This window comes from Echinops telfairi, unplaced genomic scaffold (assembly GCF_000313985.2).
Source record: "Echinops telfairi isolate 266 unplaced genomic scaffold, ASM31398v2 ScPeMD7_5592;HRSCAF=6446, whole genome shotgun sequence".
Taxonomy (NCBI): Eukaryota; Metazoa; Chordata; class Mammalia; order Afrosoricida; family Tenrecidae; genus Echinops; species Echinops telfairi.
In genome coordinates, this window is record NW_022109491.1 from 45909564 (window position 1) to 45929152 (window position 19589).

Genomic DNA, 19589 nt, shown 5'->3' on the forward strand with positions numbered 1-19589 from the left:
CGGAGAGGCAGACTATGAAGAAAGACCTGGAGGCCTAATTCCAAAAATCAGTCAATGAAACCTTGGTGGATCACAACAGGACACTGTCTAATTCACCTGCTTTGGGCATATCATCAGGAGGGATCAATCTTGGGAGAAGGGCATCCTGTTTAGTAGTGAGATGGAGAGGGATAAGCATTGTAAGGGGGCACTGAAACATACTGGGGATTATGAGAGTGATGCAGGATCAGACAGTGTTTCATTCTGATTTGTAGACAGTGATTAGGAGTCAGAGCCAACTTGACAGCAGCTAACAACAGCTGCATCGGATTCCTGATGTCTGTCCCAGCTAGTGTATTTTAAATTTGCAAGGCTCCCGCCACCAGACGCTGCCACAAAACACTGCACTGATGCCAAATTATGCATGCAGAGGTGGTGACCTTTGAATTCCCACACATCCAGACACCTAGCATCTCTTATTTTCCAGTTTTCATGCACAGAATCCTTGGAAGATGGCATGGTTGAGGAATGCAGACTGTCCTTGATGTTGGGCATCAACATACCTCGACATGTAAATGCACTTGAGGCTGCTTGCGTGTATTCTTTGGCCTGACCAGTGCAGGGCTTAACAGAAGTGCCTTGGGAGCAGCCCTAGACAGTGCCAGATGGGAATTAGTGGTTAAAACCCAGCTACTGCCCTCCTGGATGGGTGATTCTGAGGCATGTTTTACACCATCTCTCAGAAAGGCCCCTGCAAATCTGGTATCATTGCATTGGCTTCTCTCCCTCCTGAGGGTCACATCTCCCCTCCCCTTCTGGTGCCTCAGGTAACCTCCCACATTCATTGCTGACATTCAAGGCCCTCATATTCGAGGAACTAACTTAAAATACAGCCATTTGGGGCATAGAAAGGAAGACTCCACCATGGGAGGGCAGGATGAATGGGGTCAGAGGTCATGGACTCATCATATGATTGCAACTCAGTTTTAAAAAGAAATCTTGTAGCATTTTCCCCACCAAAGATGATACTATATTAAAGAGAGGACAGGGTGTGTGCATATACATATACACACGTGTATACATACACACACACATATGCACTTCGCAAGTTGTGCGTGAGTTCTTTGAATCCCAAACCCACTGACAGCAATTGAATCTAACTCATAGCACTCCTATCTTGGGTTTCTGAGGCTTTATAAGTCACTAATGGAAGCAGACTCATCTTTCTCCTGGGGAGCAGCTAATGGGTTTGAACCACAACCTCTCAGCCCACAGCTTACCCAACAGCACCACCGGGGCTTCTTCTTGCCCTTTGAAGTCATTGTAGTAATGAATTTCACCACCACCGTCATGCTTTCAGATAGATCCTAGAATGAGAAAGTGGCAAGAGCGGGAGAGGGGGTTTGTGAGCTTTTCGGGTAAACATTTAACCTGGTCACTCTTACGGTGCTGTTATTAACAACAAAGGATATTAGTGGTGTAGTGGTGAAGTGCTTTGCTGCTAAACCTACCAGCCACTCTGAGGGATAAAGATGTGACCGTCTGTATCCATAAAAAGTGTAGCCTTGGAAACCCTATGGATCAGTTCTTCTCTGTCCTATAGGATCACGATGAATCAGAATCTACTCAACACAGTGACTTTGTTTGGAGATTTCATGAACAACCAAACCAGAATTATTGTTGTTTGGGGAGCAAACTGATTAGAAAGCATTTAGTTGATCCTTCTCTGTCTTCCCCCTTGCCCCACCCAAACTCTGCCTTCACCTGAGTCTTTTACCAACCACATTCAACTGAGTGAGTGAATCTACCGCACTTACAGTCCCTGTCATTTGCTACTATTGAGACTGTGGCTGGCTTAGCTATGGAAGAGAAGTTGTGGCTGCAGCACAGGGAAGGCACTCTTGACCAAGTGCTGAGAGCCCACAGCTAGTGAAGGATCCAGGTTCTGTGTGGGAGAGGGTCACTCCGGGCCAGCATAGGAGGAATAGCCCTGTGTTCATGTCCTCTAGCAGGGACCCACCTAGAAAATTAGATAAGGGAATGGACCATCTTGGAGGGGGTGTACCACCTACAGTGGTACTGTCCAGAAAATCCATGATTATGAGCCTAAAACAGGCTGTATGGGGCTGGAGGGACTCCTGTTGGGAAAGTGAGTTGCCCTGTTCACAGATTTCATAGAGAACAGCACATGAGTTGTTTTTCAAGGAGGAAAGCATTTTAAATCACCAACACACACCAAGAGGCATGCCGGTTGTTCACCTCTGCATTTTCTGTCTGTCACTTTCAGGTAGCTTATTGTTTGAATGTAGGAATTTAAGACTATCAAGGAGAAGGCAGAAACAAAAGCATACATTAGCAAACTATCATGTCCTAGTTTTTCTTCCCAGTCTTTAAGGCATCTTTTGATGTTGGAATTGAGTTCTCCAAATTCCCCAAAGCCCTCAACACACTAAGCATCAATGAACTCATATCAGGAAGCAGCTGCTAGATTGACCATGTCAACATCTCATCTCTTAATCTTTGAGTCTCCTAACCCAGTTACACATGCAGCGATCTCCTAGCTACCCACTTGTGATTCTCAACTATTTTATTTTCAAGTCTCAGCTTTGACCTTTGCCAAACTTCTGAGCTACCTCAGGGAATAGAAACTTAATTTCAACAGCTTTGACCAGAAGCAAACAATGATATAGAAAGGAAACACATAAAATCTAAGTTGTGTGCTGTATTTCAAAGTGTACATGGGATGCTTTCTGGATTGATATTCCTCTTGCTTCAGTAGAGCACGCATGTGAACATTTGATCTCCTTAAATACACCATCCATTTGCAGCATTATCCCCAGCTAATTTAACAGAGTAGTTAGTAGTTTGGGCCAGGGCAGTGCTAGGTCTTGGGATTGCTAGGCTGTGTGACACAGACTGTAAGTAACAATCTTAAAGTCCTAATTTACACTCTTCTGCAAAGTTCAGTGGTGACTTGTGTGCAAACATTTGAAATTTTAACAGAAAAGTACCAAGTTCCTGAAAATCAATGAAATATTATTATTAATTTAAAAAGTGTGGAGCTAGTAGAAAAAGGAGAGTTATTATAATAGACAAAAAATCCCAAGGACCCCAGCCAGGGCAGATCCAGTGGAACTAGAGAAGAAAATGAAAGACAAATTAGAGTAAGTTTTCCTTAAACATATTTGTTCCCTGAACCCCTTAGTTATCCAGTGGACTTCTATATCCCTTCTTAAACAAACTATTTTGAATCTATACAGTAAAATGTAGAAAATTGCAAATGAAAGGAAATTGACAAAGCAAATGAAAGAAAATTGACAAAGCATTCGCACAGAAATATGTGCTGTGGCAATGCATGTGCTGCTTCATTAATTATTTGAAATAAGCATAAAGCTGGAGAAGATATGACTAAGATCTGTAACAAGTATTAATATAGTGTTTAAGTACGGCCTCGGACAGTGTTCCAGGTTCTGCTAACCGAGTGTGACTGGTGACTGGCATGCTTCTCTGAAGAAAATGCCTCCAGTTAGAAATTCATGGAAATACATTTTAAAAAAATCTAATTATTGTCAAATTGATGGATGTCTGGTGGTGGTGTGGGTTAAACATGGGCTGGGAACCACACGGTCAGCAATTTGAAACCACCACCCGCTCCTTGGGAGAAAAATGAGGCTTTCTGCTCTGGAAAGAGTTACAGTCACAGAAACCCACAAAGGCAGTTCTCTGCCCTGTAGGTTGCTATGGGTCATGGAAGCAAGGATGTGCCTTTTCTTCTGTCCGAGTTGATCAACCGCATATCAAAATCAGAATTCTAAAATCAGGTCTGGTGACGTTGTATCAGATCTATAGCACTGAACATGTTGTCTGTACTGAGTTGCTTTTTTTCCCCTCTTCTCCAGCCCTGGAGGAGTTCCCCAAGGACATCTTCAGCAATGAGGACAGAAAACAAGGGGCAGTGGTCCTCCATGTACTCTGTGTAAGTACCACTCCCTAGGTTCTGCCGGCAGGGGCCCAGAGGATGGGCCTGGCCGAGTTGGAGGTATGTGCTGCAGCGGCCCTGCCACTTCCAAATGCTTTTGATGAGCTCTTCTGAGAACCCTGGGGAGGGGGAGAGAGGTGGGGAGGTGGGTGGGAGACTCCTTATTACTTGAGATTTCTATACTCACAAGCGAACATCTTCACAATGAAATATTCCTGGCACACTCACTGTGTTTCACAGACATTCGCATGCGCAGAGTGGCAAAAAATGCCTAGCACAAGTTAAAGGAGGGCGGTGGTTTGAGATTGGCTAACTCAGTGTTCAGGGAGACTCTGTAGAACATACATAGTGCAAATAAGGAAGGCAATGCACCAGTTTTTGAAGGCCAGAGGCTCATAGATCAGAAGATAGCTCTATGCCTTGTTTTCTTCTTCATGTCAAAAACCTGGATTTAGAAGTCAAATCAACTTGTTTGCCATTATTTAATCTTTCTTTCTTTGCTCAAACTCCATTCTCTTGGGAAGGCCTTTCCTAGTCAGCCTTTCTAAATGCCTGTCTTCCCCTTTTTGTTTTGTAACTGTCGAGTTTGTCTACAACCCCTGGTGACCCCATGCTCAGTGAGACAAAATGCTAGCTAAACCTGTACCCCACTTCCCATGACCTCACAGATAAGAGACCATTGTGCTCCTTAGGGTTTCATTCTCCGATTATTGGATATAGGTCGCCAGACCTTTATTCTGGTCTGTCTTAGTCTGGAAGCTCCATTGAAACCTATTCAGAATCATAGCAATACGCAAACTTCTACTGACAATGGGTAGTGGCTGTGAATGAGGGGCATCAGCCGGGAATGAATCTGAAGGAACAGAACCTCCTGAATGGAAGGTGAGAATTCTACCATTGAATCCCCACTATCCTTATCTTTCCCATACCTGACTTTATGATTCTCCACACTACTGGTCAACATGTATGTGTTTTCTTAATGTCCGTCATCCTTAATCACATGTAAGCCCCATGTTTTATACTAACTTACTAACTAAGCCCATTCCTGGTACTCTGCAGGAACAAAATCTTTGTTAAATTGCTGAATTAAATGCAATAACAATTGGCACAGTCTCTGGTACAGAGTAGATGCTCAAGAAAAGTTCATTGATTTGTCTTCTGGACTCTCAAAGTCCATTGGTACCCGATAATCTTCCTCTCCAGAACCAGGACTTTGATTAGCCTGATTCTTGTTTTGAGAGTTTGAGGAGGGAATGTGTGAATATGTATTTAAGGAGGGGCTCCAGACCAGGGAAAATCTAGGCTGGCTTCTGGCCTGGACATGTCATGTAGCCTCCCAGCTCTATGGGATTCAGTCTCACCTGAACTGAAAGAACAAAAACCAAAACTTCCATCCAGTCCTTTCCAACTCGAAGTGGCCCTACAGGACAGGGTAGAACTGCCCCTTTGGGCTTTGGAGATTGACTCTTGATAGGGGTCTAAAGCCACTTGCTGTCTCTAAAATTCACTTTTTGTTCTGTGTTTCCAATGGCCTTTTGCTGTCATCATGTATGAAAGTCTTGATGTCATTCCATAGTTCATCAGGAGTAGAGTCAAATCTGTTCTTGAGACGTTCTCTAAAATCAGGTGTGGTATACTGTATTCAAGGTTGCATTTTGGCTTTCATTGACTTGTTTTTATTTTCTTCAGCTTTAACCTGAACTTACAAATGAGTAATTAATAGTATGTCCCACAGTTGGCCCCTGGACTAATTTTATCCACTGATATTGAGCTTTAACTTGAATTTGGCCTATGAGCAACTGATGGTCCTTTCCACAGTCAGCTCTTGACCTTGTTTTGGCTGATTACAGCAAACTTCCCCATCATCTCTTTCCACACATATAGTCAGTTTGGTTCCTGTGAATTCCATATGGCGAAATCCATGTATATAGTCACCATTTAAATTGTTGAAAATTACATTTGCCATGAATAATTCCTTGATCTTGTAAAATTTGGTCATATGATCTCCAACTTTATTTCTATCCCCAAGGCGTATTTTGCAAGTATTGTTTCTTCCTCTTTATTTCCAACTTTTGAATTCCAGTTGATTGGAATTCAATGCATCTTGATTGCATTATTTATCAATTTCAGACAGTAGAAAAATTTTAATTTCTTCATCTTTAGTTTTAGTGGTAGGTGTATATATTTGAGTAATAGTTGTATTATTGGGAATTCTTTGTAGGGGGTTAGAGATTATTCTGTCATAGACAGCATTGTATTTCAAGATACATTTTGAAATGTTCTTTATGATAATGGATGTGACACCCTTCCTCTTAAATTTCTCTTTCCAGCATAGTAAACATTATGATTGTCCAACTCAAAATGGTCAATACGAGTTCATTTCAACTCACTAATCTCTAGAGGTGTTAGGCTGGGTTTTCTAGAGAAACAAGACCAGTGAAATTCATATATGTGTAAGAAAGGGCTTTATATCTAGAGATAATCTTGTATCAAGAAAGTATCCCAGCCCACTCCAACTTAAGTCCAAGGGCCCAATACCAGCTAAAGTCCTCTGCAGACTCATGTCACTGTAGGCCTGTGTTGCAGAAAGATGAAGTGGGCTGTAGGAAGATCACAGGCTGGGTGGTGCAGAGTCCCACGGATCTAAGGTCAGTGGGAACATGGTAGAGCGCTGGTAGATCTCAAGGTCAGGCAACTCAAATGGGGCCACCCCTTGAGGCAGACATGGAGTCCTAGGGAAGTCTCAGCCAAGTGGAAGACACAGAGAGAGGGGGAGGGGAGGAGTCCCCAGCGGGTCACACCTCCCAGGATGCATTATCAGGCTGTAACCTGATTGGCAGGTGGGACTCTACCTCTCCAAAGTGCAAGTTGCCATAAAATCTATCTACTACACTTTGATATTGATCTTTATGCATTCTACTTCATTTTTAACCATTTTAATTTCCTTAAATTCATTTTTCATACATTCCACATTCTGATTACTATTAGATGCTTGCAGCTGTTTCTTCTCATTTTCAGTCATGCCCTATTAAAAAGTGAATGTCCCCCAAAACTTTACTCTATCCATGTCGTTAGGCCCATTCTACTGTGAGAAGGCATTTGTGGTAATAGCATGAGTAGCATTTTACGTACATTCTAAGCCGTCTCACAATCCTGCTATAATTGATAAGGCTTGTAGGGTCTAATCACTCAGAAGGAATTTCTAGTATGTTCTTCTTTCTAGTCTGTTCTTCGTCTGGGAGCTCCACTGCAATCTACTAGTCATCCTACTAATATTTGAAATACCAGTGACATCACTTCCAGTATCAGAGCAACATACAAGCCACCGCAGGACAACAAACTGACAGCTATGTTATTTCTGATTGCTTCCTATGTCTGTGAAAGTTGGACAGTGAATAAGGAAGACTACAAAGAATTGATGTATTTGCATTACGGTGTTTACAAAAGAATATTGAAAGTCCTGAGGACTGCCAGAAGAGCAGACGAATCTGTCTTGGAAGAAGTATACCCAGAGTGTTCCTTAGAAGCGAGGATATACTTTGGACATGTTATCGGGAGAGACTAGTCCATGGAAAAGGACATCATAGTTGGTAAAGTAGAGGGACAGCAAAAATGGGAAGACCCTGTGTATTGACACAGTGGCTGTAACACTGAGCTGAAACTTACCAGCGGTGAGGATGGCACCGAATCAGACAGTGTTTCATTCTGTTGTGCACGAGGTCACTGTTAGTCAGACCTGACTCAGCCGCACCTGGCAGCAACAACAATGATTTACTGCTGAGAATAAACTTCTCAATTTAATTGGAGCAGTCGTCTAGTCTCTTTAGGGTGTTTATGGGTCTTGTGAGTTTGGAATCCAGAAAGAGCAGAGGTGGAGGCTGCTGCCTGACATCCGGAGCATCTGATAGACAGGCTGTGGGTCTATGGGGTGAGACCATTGGGGCTGAGGATCAACTTCCAAGGTGGCTTTTCCACCCTCAGGGTTGGTACCTTGGCTGAGACAGCTGAAGGACAGACTCAGCAGGGACTGCTACCCAGAACACCTGCAGGGTTGGTACCTTGGCTGAGACAGCTGAAGGACAGACTCAGCAGGGACTGCTACCCAGAACACCTGCATGTGTTCTCCTCAGCATAGGAATGTCCAATAGTGCCCTTTTATATGTGGCAGCTAGGACTCGAAGAGGGAGGAATATGTTCAAGGCTGAACCTTCATGGTCAAGATACACAGCATCGTTTCCACAGTAGCCTATTGCAGTCACAAGCCCACCATAATTGAAGGGGATGAAATAAGGACCTTCCGGCACAGTTCAGGGCATATGGTCATGCTTTACGACAAGCAGTACCAGTGAGTAGATTCAGGCTTTGGAGTCAGACTAAACATGTGTCTGAAGCCCACTTCTTTTTGTCACTGCTGAGTGTATTGCCTCTGACAAGATAACTAACCTCTCTGGGCCATGAACCACCCTTAGTGCAAACTCCTTCCTCACTGAAAAAATCTACTCTTTAAGCTCTTAAGCCCCACCATCTCAAACAAACCAGAACAAACACATGAGAAGTCACTCGACAGCACAATCATTCTCTAAAGTTACCAAACAATAAAGCGGGATCTTTGCCAACATCCCAATCCCCTACCTGTCATGAGGGCTGAACACACACTGAGCCGTCAGTAAGGATGCCAGCTGCTGCCTTTGGTTTCCAGGATGCTCTCCTGTCCCGGGCTGAGGAGACACTGGTGCTACGTCAAAGCCAGAATTGCCTGGCACCCAGTAGCACCCTGATGTCTTGACACCTGACACTGTAGAATTCCACTCTCAGCTCCAACATCGTAAGCATTTATGCTCCAGAAATGGTGGTGCTTCTTGCTGCCCTTTTTTCTACCACTGCCCTTTCTTCTGGATCAGAGACTCAGTGGCCCCGGGGACACGAGGGCCTTTTCCATGTCAGCCTCTGCTGTTGGACATGGTGGCCCCTGGTGGATAAAGGCAAAATGGACAAACATGGGTATTTCTCCCCTTAACATTATTTCTTAAGAAAGAAGAGAGAAAGTTTAGCAGTCTTAAGACATTGTTGTCTTAAGCCATTGTTAGACCCTGACCTAGGCCCTATATTTTAGAGCAAGATTAGGGAATGCCTGACCCTCAAGCCATATATGATATAAAATCATCAGTACCATCTAACATCATATACCTCATCAAAGAGAAACAGTTCCAGCCATAGCATTAGGGGCAAGTTTATTAAATGTTTGACCAAAAAGAGCAGCTAATTTTTTAGTTGATAATTTTGTATGGCCTGCAAATGAAGTTATAAATATTCAAATGGATCTTGGCAGAAAAAAAGTTTTCCCACCCCTGCTTTAGAGTCTATGGGGCATGGATGCAAAGGGCAAAGCCTCTATCTACCCTTAGCACATACTCACCCCTCTAGACCTCCCTCCAAGCGCAGTGACCCCAGAATCATCTGCCAAATATCCCCAAGACCACTGCCAGGGCATCTTCAGGGCTCTTAATATAGTCCACTTCCTGTGGAGAAGAACCTTATCTGGGGCAAACTTGAAGTTTGGGGCAACCACACACATGGGTGGGGGCAGATTGGAGGCAGGGTCGGAAGAGGAGGAGCATGGATCATGGATGGTGCTTTTGTAATCTTGTCCAGGAAAACGTTAATGGTTAGCTTCTTGATATCACTCCCGAGGACAAGGACTAAATCTAGCCTCATTTACCCCTCTGAATATAAGCTCCTCCACTGAGACAGAACCATTTCAAGGAAGGCATTGTATTCTGCCCATCTTCATAAAGTGCCTGGCACGTATAACCTAATTATTGAGTGCAGGGATCAATGATTCTTCTTCCCTTTGCCAACCGTGCTGTACTGGATACTCAGGGACGCTTAAATGAACACTGCTGGGTATATTAAGAAATGCTAAATGTAGAAAGAAAATGCTTTGAAAATGATGATGGCAACATATGCACAAATGTGATTGATAAACAATTGATGTTTGGGTTGTTATAAGAGCTGTAAGAGCCCTCAATAAAATGATGACAGCTAAAGGGTTAACATTTGGTATTACGGTAGCCAGCAGGCAAAAGACAAATCTTACATTAAAACTGCAAGAAGTTAAATCCTTATTTCCTGTCCTCAGACATTTAGGAAGCATAACCTGAGCCCCGAACTGTGTTAGTGCTGGGTATAACCCCTGCCCTGAAGAAACGAATCTTGAAAAGAGATCCAGGTCTGAACCAGCCCTAATGCCACCTATGGGCTCTGCAGTGTGCTGTGAAGGGATGGCAGGTGTTAGGGATGTAAGTTCAAGTTGGTCTCGAATGGTGAGTAGCTCTCCCTGTGATTTCAATCAGTCATAGGAAACCCAGGATCCTAGAAGTAGAGGTTTCAAGTCCAGAAAGCCTACGGTGACCAGAAATTCAAGTTGTGGGGGTAGAGTAAGAGGACAAGATGAGGAAAGGCTGGCAGTCCCACATTTGGGAGACTCCCTAGGGTTACCTAACTGCTAATTAGAAGTGGTAACAAATGCATTCCTGAACTTCTCATCCCTTTTTGCCTAACGTAGGGCTTACTGGGACCAGACATGGTCAGATATGATCCAGGTGATCTGTCTTCCACTCGGGTGAAAATACCCAAGTAGGCCACAGGAAAAATTCCAGATTCCCTGAGGAATAACCAGTTTTCCAAAGGGCATTAGGGAGTTGCTGCGGGACATCAGACCTATGTGGTCATGCTTAGGTCCACTTCATCTTGTCAGGGGAGGGAGAACTGTCTTAGTAGTTACCCCTTGTCACCCCAGGCTACCCCAGAAAGAAGGCTGCAAAACGATCCTTTCATAGAATCAATTGGCCACAATCAGCATCTCAACCAGAGTGCCCAGTTCCTTTCCAATCAGCATCTAAAACCCAGCCTCTGGATGTAAATGAATTCAAGCTGCCCCTTGTCCGTTGTTCGCTTTCCTCACCTAAGGCTGATCTCTAGCCCTCAACCTCAGTAGGGTGTAGGTCCTGGGGACACTGCCACTGACACCCCAACCCAGAAGGTTCTGAGGACCCTTCATACCATTTTTAAAATCTGAGATGTCACAGCTTCTCTTGTATTTTTCCCTCTGGGTAAATAACTCACTGTTTGGCGTATGTTTTATGGAATTTGAACAAACATTTCTGATTAAGTTTTCCAAGCATGGTATTTTGACTTTTTCATGGATCTTTGTTTTTGAAGATTACAGAAGCCCTAAACTCTCCGTGTAATCAATTTGATGGCATTTGATGGTAAACCCTGAGGTTGCACCAAAAAAGCAAGAGTTCTATTCCTTCTAACGATTGTTTCCATCAGGGGGGAAATTCATAATCTTAGAACACTTATCAATGAAATAATCTTAAAAAACAAGAGAAGAAAGCACACTTAGAGCTTACTTTATTTCCTGTCTTTTATAATATTAAAACACTAGAAGGGTTGTTTCCTGTCTATCAGGAAATGTGCATTTCTCATTGAACCTGCCTCAAATAGAGAAAGAAGCCTATGAAAAAATTTTTAGAACCCTGCTTGGTTTGTAATTTATTAATACCTTGTGAGATTTTGTTAATTAAAGCACACAGAGCTGAAACTCTGAGATTATAAACTTGGCCACATTTTACTGAGTATGTTTTCTGTCTGCATCCACACTTCCATTGCCCACTTTTCTCTGAAGTACTCTGAACGCTAAGAGCCCAGCCTCTAAGGACCATACCACCCTGGGTTCCCTTGCCTCTGGTCTCCAGCTCAATGGGAGGAGCCAACAGAAGATGGAGCGTTGGAAGGAGAGAGAGGTCAAAGTGTTTCTTCTGTGTTCCTTCCTGGCTTTCCAGAACTCTGGCAGCAGCTGTTAAATGGCTGCAGTAACAGTGGTCCTTGTCCTAGGTCAAACGTTGGTCATAGCTCCTCATTTTCGTTAGCTTCTGAATGCCTCAACTGGTTTGGTAGGTGTCCCGACCCTACTGTGCACCGCAAGGAACCCCTTCACTATATTCTCATCAGTTAAAATGGTCTTTGGTTAAATGTTTTTGGAGGGAACCTTTTCCTGGCCAGACTGTAGCAGATAGTTCAGCCTTCCCACTCTTATGGACTTGACTGTCTCTCAGACCCCTGTGCAAAGAAGGCCAGGGGGCACATGAGGACTCCTTCCGAGTGTTCTCTTGGATAGCCCGCATCAGGACTACCTGATGGTGGTTCTAAATGCAGATGCCCGAATCCCAGCTAGACCGACTGAATAGATCGCCTAGAAAGGGGGCCGAAGAACCCTCCCTTTGCATGAGTTTCCAGGTGATTGTGGTACACACTGGCAAAGTACACACTGGCATAGTAGCATGTGTGATTCTTTATTACTGTATTAAATATAAGATCTGGTATCAATCTAAAAAACAAACAAAAAAAAACTGGTTGCCTTCAAATGAACTCTAACTCATAGTGACTCTGTGGGACAAAGTGAAACTGTATCAGAGGGTTCCCACGCCTGTAAATAGATGCAGCTGCCACATTTTTCTCCTCAAAAGCATCTAGAACTGCTTACCTTTTCTGTAGCCACCAAATGCTTAGCCATTGTGCTAGTTGGGCCACCCTGGTTATCACAGAGCTCCATTAAATTAAAGTAGTTGGAGAATGCATGCAAATGGTGTGTTTTTACTTTAACATCTACGCATATCCTTTATAACTTGGGTTCCTCCAAGAGAACTACTCAGGTGGCATGACTCTTCATCAACATGCCAACTAACAAAATGATTATAAAAGGAGAGTCCCTAGACTTAAGAGAGATGGTTGTTTTGGAGAGTGGCCCATCTTGGTTTTGAAATATATTTCATTTCTTCTATGATCTTCCTTTGGTCTTTTTAAAATGTGGGTTCTCCCAGAAGTGATCTTGAGGTAGGTTGTGAGTTGCGTAGAAAAGGGAAATGTGAGCCGAGGAGCAGGGCAGTAGAGGAAAGCCGCTGAGGCGCAGCAAGGGAAGGTTGCCAATACAGTGTGTAACATTGTGGGCGCTTGACACTTGGTCCTGCTGGGGGAATTATCAGAGGCAGCGCAGAGTTACCTCATAAATGGGCAAGGAATCTAGGGTATTGATATACCATTGTTTTTCTTTTCTCATTCTTTTGTTGATATGAAATTTACATATGGAGTTCTCTAGTCACTTTTTTGTTTTTTTTAAGTCATTTCCTTGGGGGCTATTACAGCTATTATAACAATCATAAATCAGTTATAGCAAGCACACTTGTACATAGGTTTCCATGGCAATTTTCAAAACATTTTTCTACTTGAGCCCTTGGTATCAGCTCCTCATTTTTCCCTCCCTCCCCTACCTTCCCGCCCTCATGGACCCTTGATAAATTTTATATTTATATTTTTCATATCTTACACCATATCCCTTCACCCACAGTTCTGTTATCTTTCCCCGTGGGGTGGGGGTGGGGCTTTATACATCCATCATTGCTATCATTTCCCCTTTTCTTTCTCTTCTCCCCCTTCCCTCCTGGTATCACTCTCCCACTGCTGTTCCTGAGGGGTTTATCTGCCCTGGATTCTGTGTGTCAAGAGCTCTTATCTGTACCAGTGTACACACTTAGGTATAGCAGGATTTTTGAGGTAGAACTGGGGTCATGGTAGTGGGGAGGAGGAAGCATTAAAGAACCAGAAGAATGTTGTGTGTTAAGTTGGTCCTGTCCTGCACCCTGGCTAAATTGTCCCTTCTGTGTGACCCTTCTGTGAAAGAATGCCCAATTGTGTAAAGATGGGCTTTGGATCTCCACTCTGATCCCTCTTCTTCACAATGATATAATTGTTTTTGATCTTCTAATACCTGATCCTGTTGACACCTCATGATTATACAGGCTGGTGTGCTTCTTCTATGTGGGCTTTGTTGCTTCCCTGCTAGATGGCCGCTTGTTTAACTTCAAGCCTTTAAGCCCCCAGATGCTTTATCTTTTCATAGCTGGGCACCATCAGCTTTCTTCACCACATTTGTTTATGCACCCGCTTTGTCTTCAGGGACCGTGTTAGCAAGGTACCAGGTTATTAGAACAAAGTGTTCTTGTGTTGACGGAAGACTTAAGTAGATGCCCAAAATCCTTCTGCTACCTTACTACTTTAACATATAAATATATGTACATAGGCAATACCCCTGTTATTATCATTAATATGGTTACATATGTACATGCCTATATTTATACCTCTCTATATACCTTCTGCCTTCCAGTTCTTTGCTCTATTTCCTTTTACTTTCCTTCTGCCCCACTATCATGTTCACCCTTAGGTGGGTTATCAGTAATTCCTCTCAGCTACATTACAATTGACCAAATCCTACCAGGAATTCTACACCCTCCTTGCCTCGTAGATTTTAGATCCCTGGTTGGTCCCCTGTCCATGAATTTGCTGGATCCCCACTCCCTTTCCTCTGCCACCTCCTCTCCCATGCCCCCCGCCCCCCAACCATTGGTCCCATTGCTTTCACTTCAGGATTGTCCTGCCTATCTTATATATATAGACACATAAAAGACAATTTTAAAAGCCTATAAATAGTTCCAGGTCTATCTGCTGACTTTTATGAATGTCTTCCAACTAGGTCTGATGAGGTGCCAAGTACTGACCCCCGAGTCAGAAGTCTATTTTCGGCATTCCTCCGGTACTCGTGACTTTGCTCCCCTGGCTGCTCTGTTGTGCTCCCTTTGTGATTCGCCCTGCTGTGGGAGGATCAGACCGGACACACTTCCCACACTGTGTCTTCGGTGTTGTCCCTTATAGCCCCATAGGCCAGTACGGGGATGTTGTGTCTCCTGTTGGGGCCAGCCCTACAATCCTCTCTGTGCATTGGCTGTGCTGAGCAGGAATGCTGTCCTCAAGGCTTGGTGGGCCAGGATGAGGTTCACTCTCGTTTTCCCTCTTAGTTTGCTCCTATATGGACAGGAAGACCAGCCACACTCCCCAGCTATATCTTTAGTGTTGTCTTCTGCAGTACATTCTTCTAGGGAGAGGGTCAACATAACTTAGATTGGGGCCACCCTGCAGTACTCTCTGTTAGTGGACTGCTCCGTGATGGTATGTGGCCCTTCGCATGAGGTCTGGTCCCTCTTGTTCCTGTGGAGACATAAAGGATGTCCTCCCTGTGGATGAGTTAGTGCCCCTTTCCCCCACTACCATTGTCTGCCCCTCCCCCTTTTTAGTTGGATGCCAAATGCATCCCCGGGCTGGGCCTGACCCATGCCAGAGTGCCTGGTCCTCAACCCAGACATTATGCATTAAGTAACTTTTTCTCTATGCCCATTGTGCTTCTTGAGCTTACCTCAGTGGACTCATATTGCACTTGTCCTTTTGTGCTTGGCTAACTTCACTTAGCATAATTTCCTCCAACTCTTCCCATGAGATGATATGCTTTAAAAGTTAGTCGCTTTTAAAAAGAGTTCTATATACATCATCATGATCAGTTCTAATGCTCCCTCCCCCCTCTGGCATTCATTGTTTGCTCCCAAATTTCCCTCATCTACCCCAACCCCCATGCAGCCTCCCACCCCCACTTTCTGGTGTGGCCCTTGGGGGAATGCCATGTTCCCTGGAAGGTCAGCGTCTAAGAACATCATAGTACCTAGGCCATGGCATAGTTCGCCGAGGGTTGGGTAGAAACTTATTCAAAATGTCTCCCCAAGAACATAGAAGCGGGTTGATTCATCCCTTAGTTTCCCTGCAATCATTGTTTAGCATCCCGTCCCGATGTGAGGTTGCTCCTCCCTATTTACCCACCACAGAAAGATCAGTGCCTCCTCTGAAAGGTAGACGCTCCCCTCCCCTAATTTTCCAGTAAAGTTCTCCTCTCATCCCGTGGAGGGCCTGTTGATTTGTCTCGATGTCTTATAGCATCACATGGATGATCTTCTCCTTTTACTCCCTCCTGAAGGGGTGACCCCAGCCTATATGATGGCTCCTTTTATTGAGATTATTCAGATGAAGTGCATATAAGAAGAGGGTACAGCATTTTCTATGGCTCATTGGTTGGTGGCTCCCAGAAATCTTTAATTGCTGGCATTTCTTGACGAAGTTGTGTTCTTAAATCCAAAGATTTGAAGAAAATTGAGCAGATTATGATATTTGAAAGTGGGCAATGCTCTATAATTAGTAAAACCTGAAGAACATGGCAAAGGTGAAGGCATAAAATTCATGTGCTGCACTCTTCTTCCCTGCAATCAGATTTCAGAAATTTGATTTTTTAGAACCCTAGCCTTAGCTGATGTTAAGCATTTATATCTTCCCTCCCCCCCTGAAGTCAGTGAACGCTTCAAGGAAAATTATGTCTGTTCTGGTGTTAGAACCCAAATCATGGCCAATGTTAGCAAGACCTCATGGAACCAATACCAAACCTCTCTGGTAGAAAATAACCAAAAAAGAAAAAACAATTTCCCCCAGGCCTAATCCTATACTATCGTGTTAAATCATGAAAAATAGAGACGAGGTCAAAGGAAATTATATATTATTCAAACCATATTTTCTGGGAGACTTAGAACAATTTCTAGTATGGTCAGGGCACTGTACTACTCTAGGCATTCCTCTTTGAGCCTTTGTTGAAATTAAAGCAACAGGGATGCTGGTGATGTAGTAACAGGACACTGTCTGTGAAAAGCCACTGACTGTAGATGTTTCATAAAACACCACAGAACTATTATGCCATTCACATATATTTCTCTCTCTTGTATATGTATTGACGTTTTTGCTGGAGTGTGTTGAGCTCCATTAAGTTATAGACCACAATGATGTCCTGTTACCTTAAGTACTTTTCAGTCCAAAGTTCTTTGGTATATTCATCCCCATCAGCCTTTGAAATCGTCTGACAAGATAGTGTTTACTTTTTAAAAAATTCTAGTGTCTCTGTGAAGGCTTTGCTGATTTATGTTGCCTGGGGCCCAGAAGAATTAATCTTCTATTATACTATCACGGTGGCCACAAGTTACAAACTGTTACTAACTGTGCCTGAAGCAATAGTGGATTCATTTTCTTATCTATTAAGAAGTTCAGAGGGAGATGGATTTGGGTATTAGTTTAGCTGGTGACTGATTTCCTGAGGGCTTAGGATGTTCAGTTTATGAGTTTATACTTTCATCCTTGTGTCTTATGGTCTTATAAGGGATCTTATTTTCCTAAATATCACATTCAAGTTCAAGGCAAGAAGAAAGGCTATGTGTTAGGCTGGGTTGTCTAGAGAAACAAAACCAAAGACACTTATATACATGTAAGAAAGAACTTTATATCAAAAAGTGATTTTATATTAAGAAAGCACCCAAGCCCAGTTTAACTCAACTCCATGGGTTCAATGCTAGTTCACACTCTCAGAGCCAAAGACTGATGATGCAGAAAGGTTAAGCAGGATACAGGAATATCACAGGTCAGAGGGTACAGAGTCTCATGGGTCTAAGATCAGTAGGAACATGGCAAGACACCAATAGCTCCCAGATTGGCTCCCATGGTCAATGGCCCATAGGAGGTCACTCCTGGAGGAAGGCACAGAATCCCAGCAAGCAGGAAGGGTGAAAAGGCAGCGAGAGAAGTGCCAAGTGTCTCTCTTATTAAAACACGGCCTCAAGGAAGTATCATCATGCTGTGAATTGATTGACAGGTTGGACTCCACCTCTACTTCCCTACTTCCATGTAGATGTATGTTAACACAAAATATAACCACCACAGGTGACTTAAGTTGAAATTATCTATTCTTTACAACAGCCTTATAAGCTTGATAGAGAACATGCTATATGAGGGGTTATGCCCCCCAAAACAGATTTTCCTCAAAAGTTATATATATATTTATTTATTACAAAACAGCCTTATCACCTTCAAAGTACTCTCCATTACACTTAATACATTTGTCAAATATGCAATTCCATCTTGGAAACATCTTTCAAACTCATCTCTTTGGAAGACTGACAGCACCTCCCTTGATTTTTTCTTCGCCTCTTCTACATCATCAAATCACTGTCCTTTCATGTCCCTCTACATTCGCTGTGTTGGACTGGGTTGACTAGAGGAACACATTCATTGCCACTCATCTATGTGTAAGAAAGAACTTTATACCAAGAAGTAATTATGCACCATTAAACATCCCATCCCAGTCCAGATCAAGTCCATAAGTTCCGTACTAGCGCATAAGTCCGATATTAACCCATGAATTCCTCTTCATACTCACGCAACACATGCAATGATACTGAATGCAGGATGATCACAGCCCAATGGGTGGAAAGTCCTGTGGATCCAGTGGCAGTGGACACCTCTTCAGGGTTCTGGCTGCTATTAGCATGGTTCCATGTGGCTTGTCAACAATAATGTGAAGCACAGAGAGGGTGGCCCACCTCTTCTGATAGCAGAATCAAGAGAGAGAGAGAGAGTTCCCAGAATCCTCATGAGAAAGCCACATCCACCAGGAGGGATCATCAGTCTGTGACCTGATTAACAGGCTAGACTCCACCCCTTCATTCTTTTATCAAGTTGACGTGAAACTGTGTAACTACCATATTAGTGGAAACAAAAAGAAGTTCGCACGCAGTGAGGTCATATGAGTAAGTGGCATGGGAGAAGAGAGGCATGCTATTTTTTTGCCCTAAACAGGTGCACTGAGATGGCTGTGTGAGCAGGTGCATTGCCATGCAAAACCAGTCCCCCATCTGCCACAAATCAGGCCTTTTTTTCTTGCACACTGTAACACAATCTTTTCAGAGGCTCTAAATAGAAAACTTGATTAACAGTCTGACCTGGTAGGATGAACTCCAGATGCACTGTCCCCTCATGTAAAAAAAAAAAAAATCAAAACAACAACTGAACATTCTCTTGATCTTTGATTTCACTTGAGCTTATTTTAGGCGAGGTGATGATGGTGTTTTCCACTGGCTTGATTGATGTTTGCTTTCAGGGTCTTATGCAAAAATAGCACCATGTCTCATCAGCAGTAATGACCTTGGGGAAAAGTCTGGGTCGCTTTGGAGCTGTTCTTTCAAAGCAGGGCATGTTTCCAGTCCATGCCCCTTTTCCTTGCCAGTCAGAACCTGAGGCACAAATGTCACAATGACCCTTGTCAGTCCCAAATCTTCCTTTAAAATTTGCTGAACTGAGCTCCAAGCTAGTCCAGATAACTTCCTCATCTCTTCAATGGTCTGCCGTAGGTTTTTGAACACAAGTGCATGAATTTTGTTTACATTTTCATCGGTGTGGGAAGTTCACAGACACTCAGAATGAGGTTTGTCATCGATTGATATTTCAACTTTTTTATCATTTTATTAGGGGCTCATATAACTTTTATCACAATCCATACATACATCAATTGTGTAAAACGCATTTGTACATTCATTGCCCTCATCATTCTCAAAACACTTCCTCTCCACTCGAGCCCCTGGCATCAGGTGCTCATTTTTTCCCCTCCCTCCCTGCTCTTCCCTCCCTCATGAGCCCTTGATAATTTATAAATGATTATTTTGTCATATCTTGCCCTGTCCGACAGCTCTCTTCACCACTTCTCTGCTGTCCATCTCCCAGGGAGGAGGTCACATATAGTTAGTTCCTTGTAATCAGTTCCCTCTTTCCAACCCACTCTCCCTCTACCCTCCCAGTATCGCCACTCACACCACTGGACCTG

The 19589-nt window shown here is 43.4% G+C and overlaps 1 protein-coding gene across 1 annotated transcript in view; it reads left to right on the forward strand.

Moving 5' to 3' along the window:
* The window catches only part of SLC24A3 (solute carrier family 24 member 3), a 422380-nt gene that overhangs the window by 250729 nt on the left and 152062 nt on the right, over window positions 1–19589 (forward strand). Inside the window, exon 3 of the mRNA XM_045295261.1 lies at window positions 3879–3955. Within this exon, the coding sequence (XP_045151196.1) occupies window positions 3879–3955 (77 nt within the window). The remainder of the gene's footprint in view (window positions 1–3878; window positions 3956–19589) is intronic.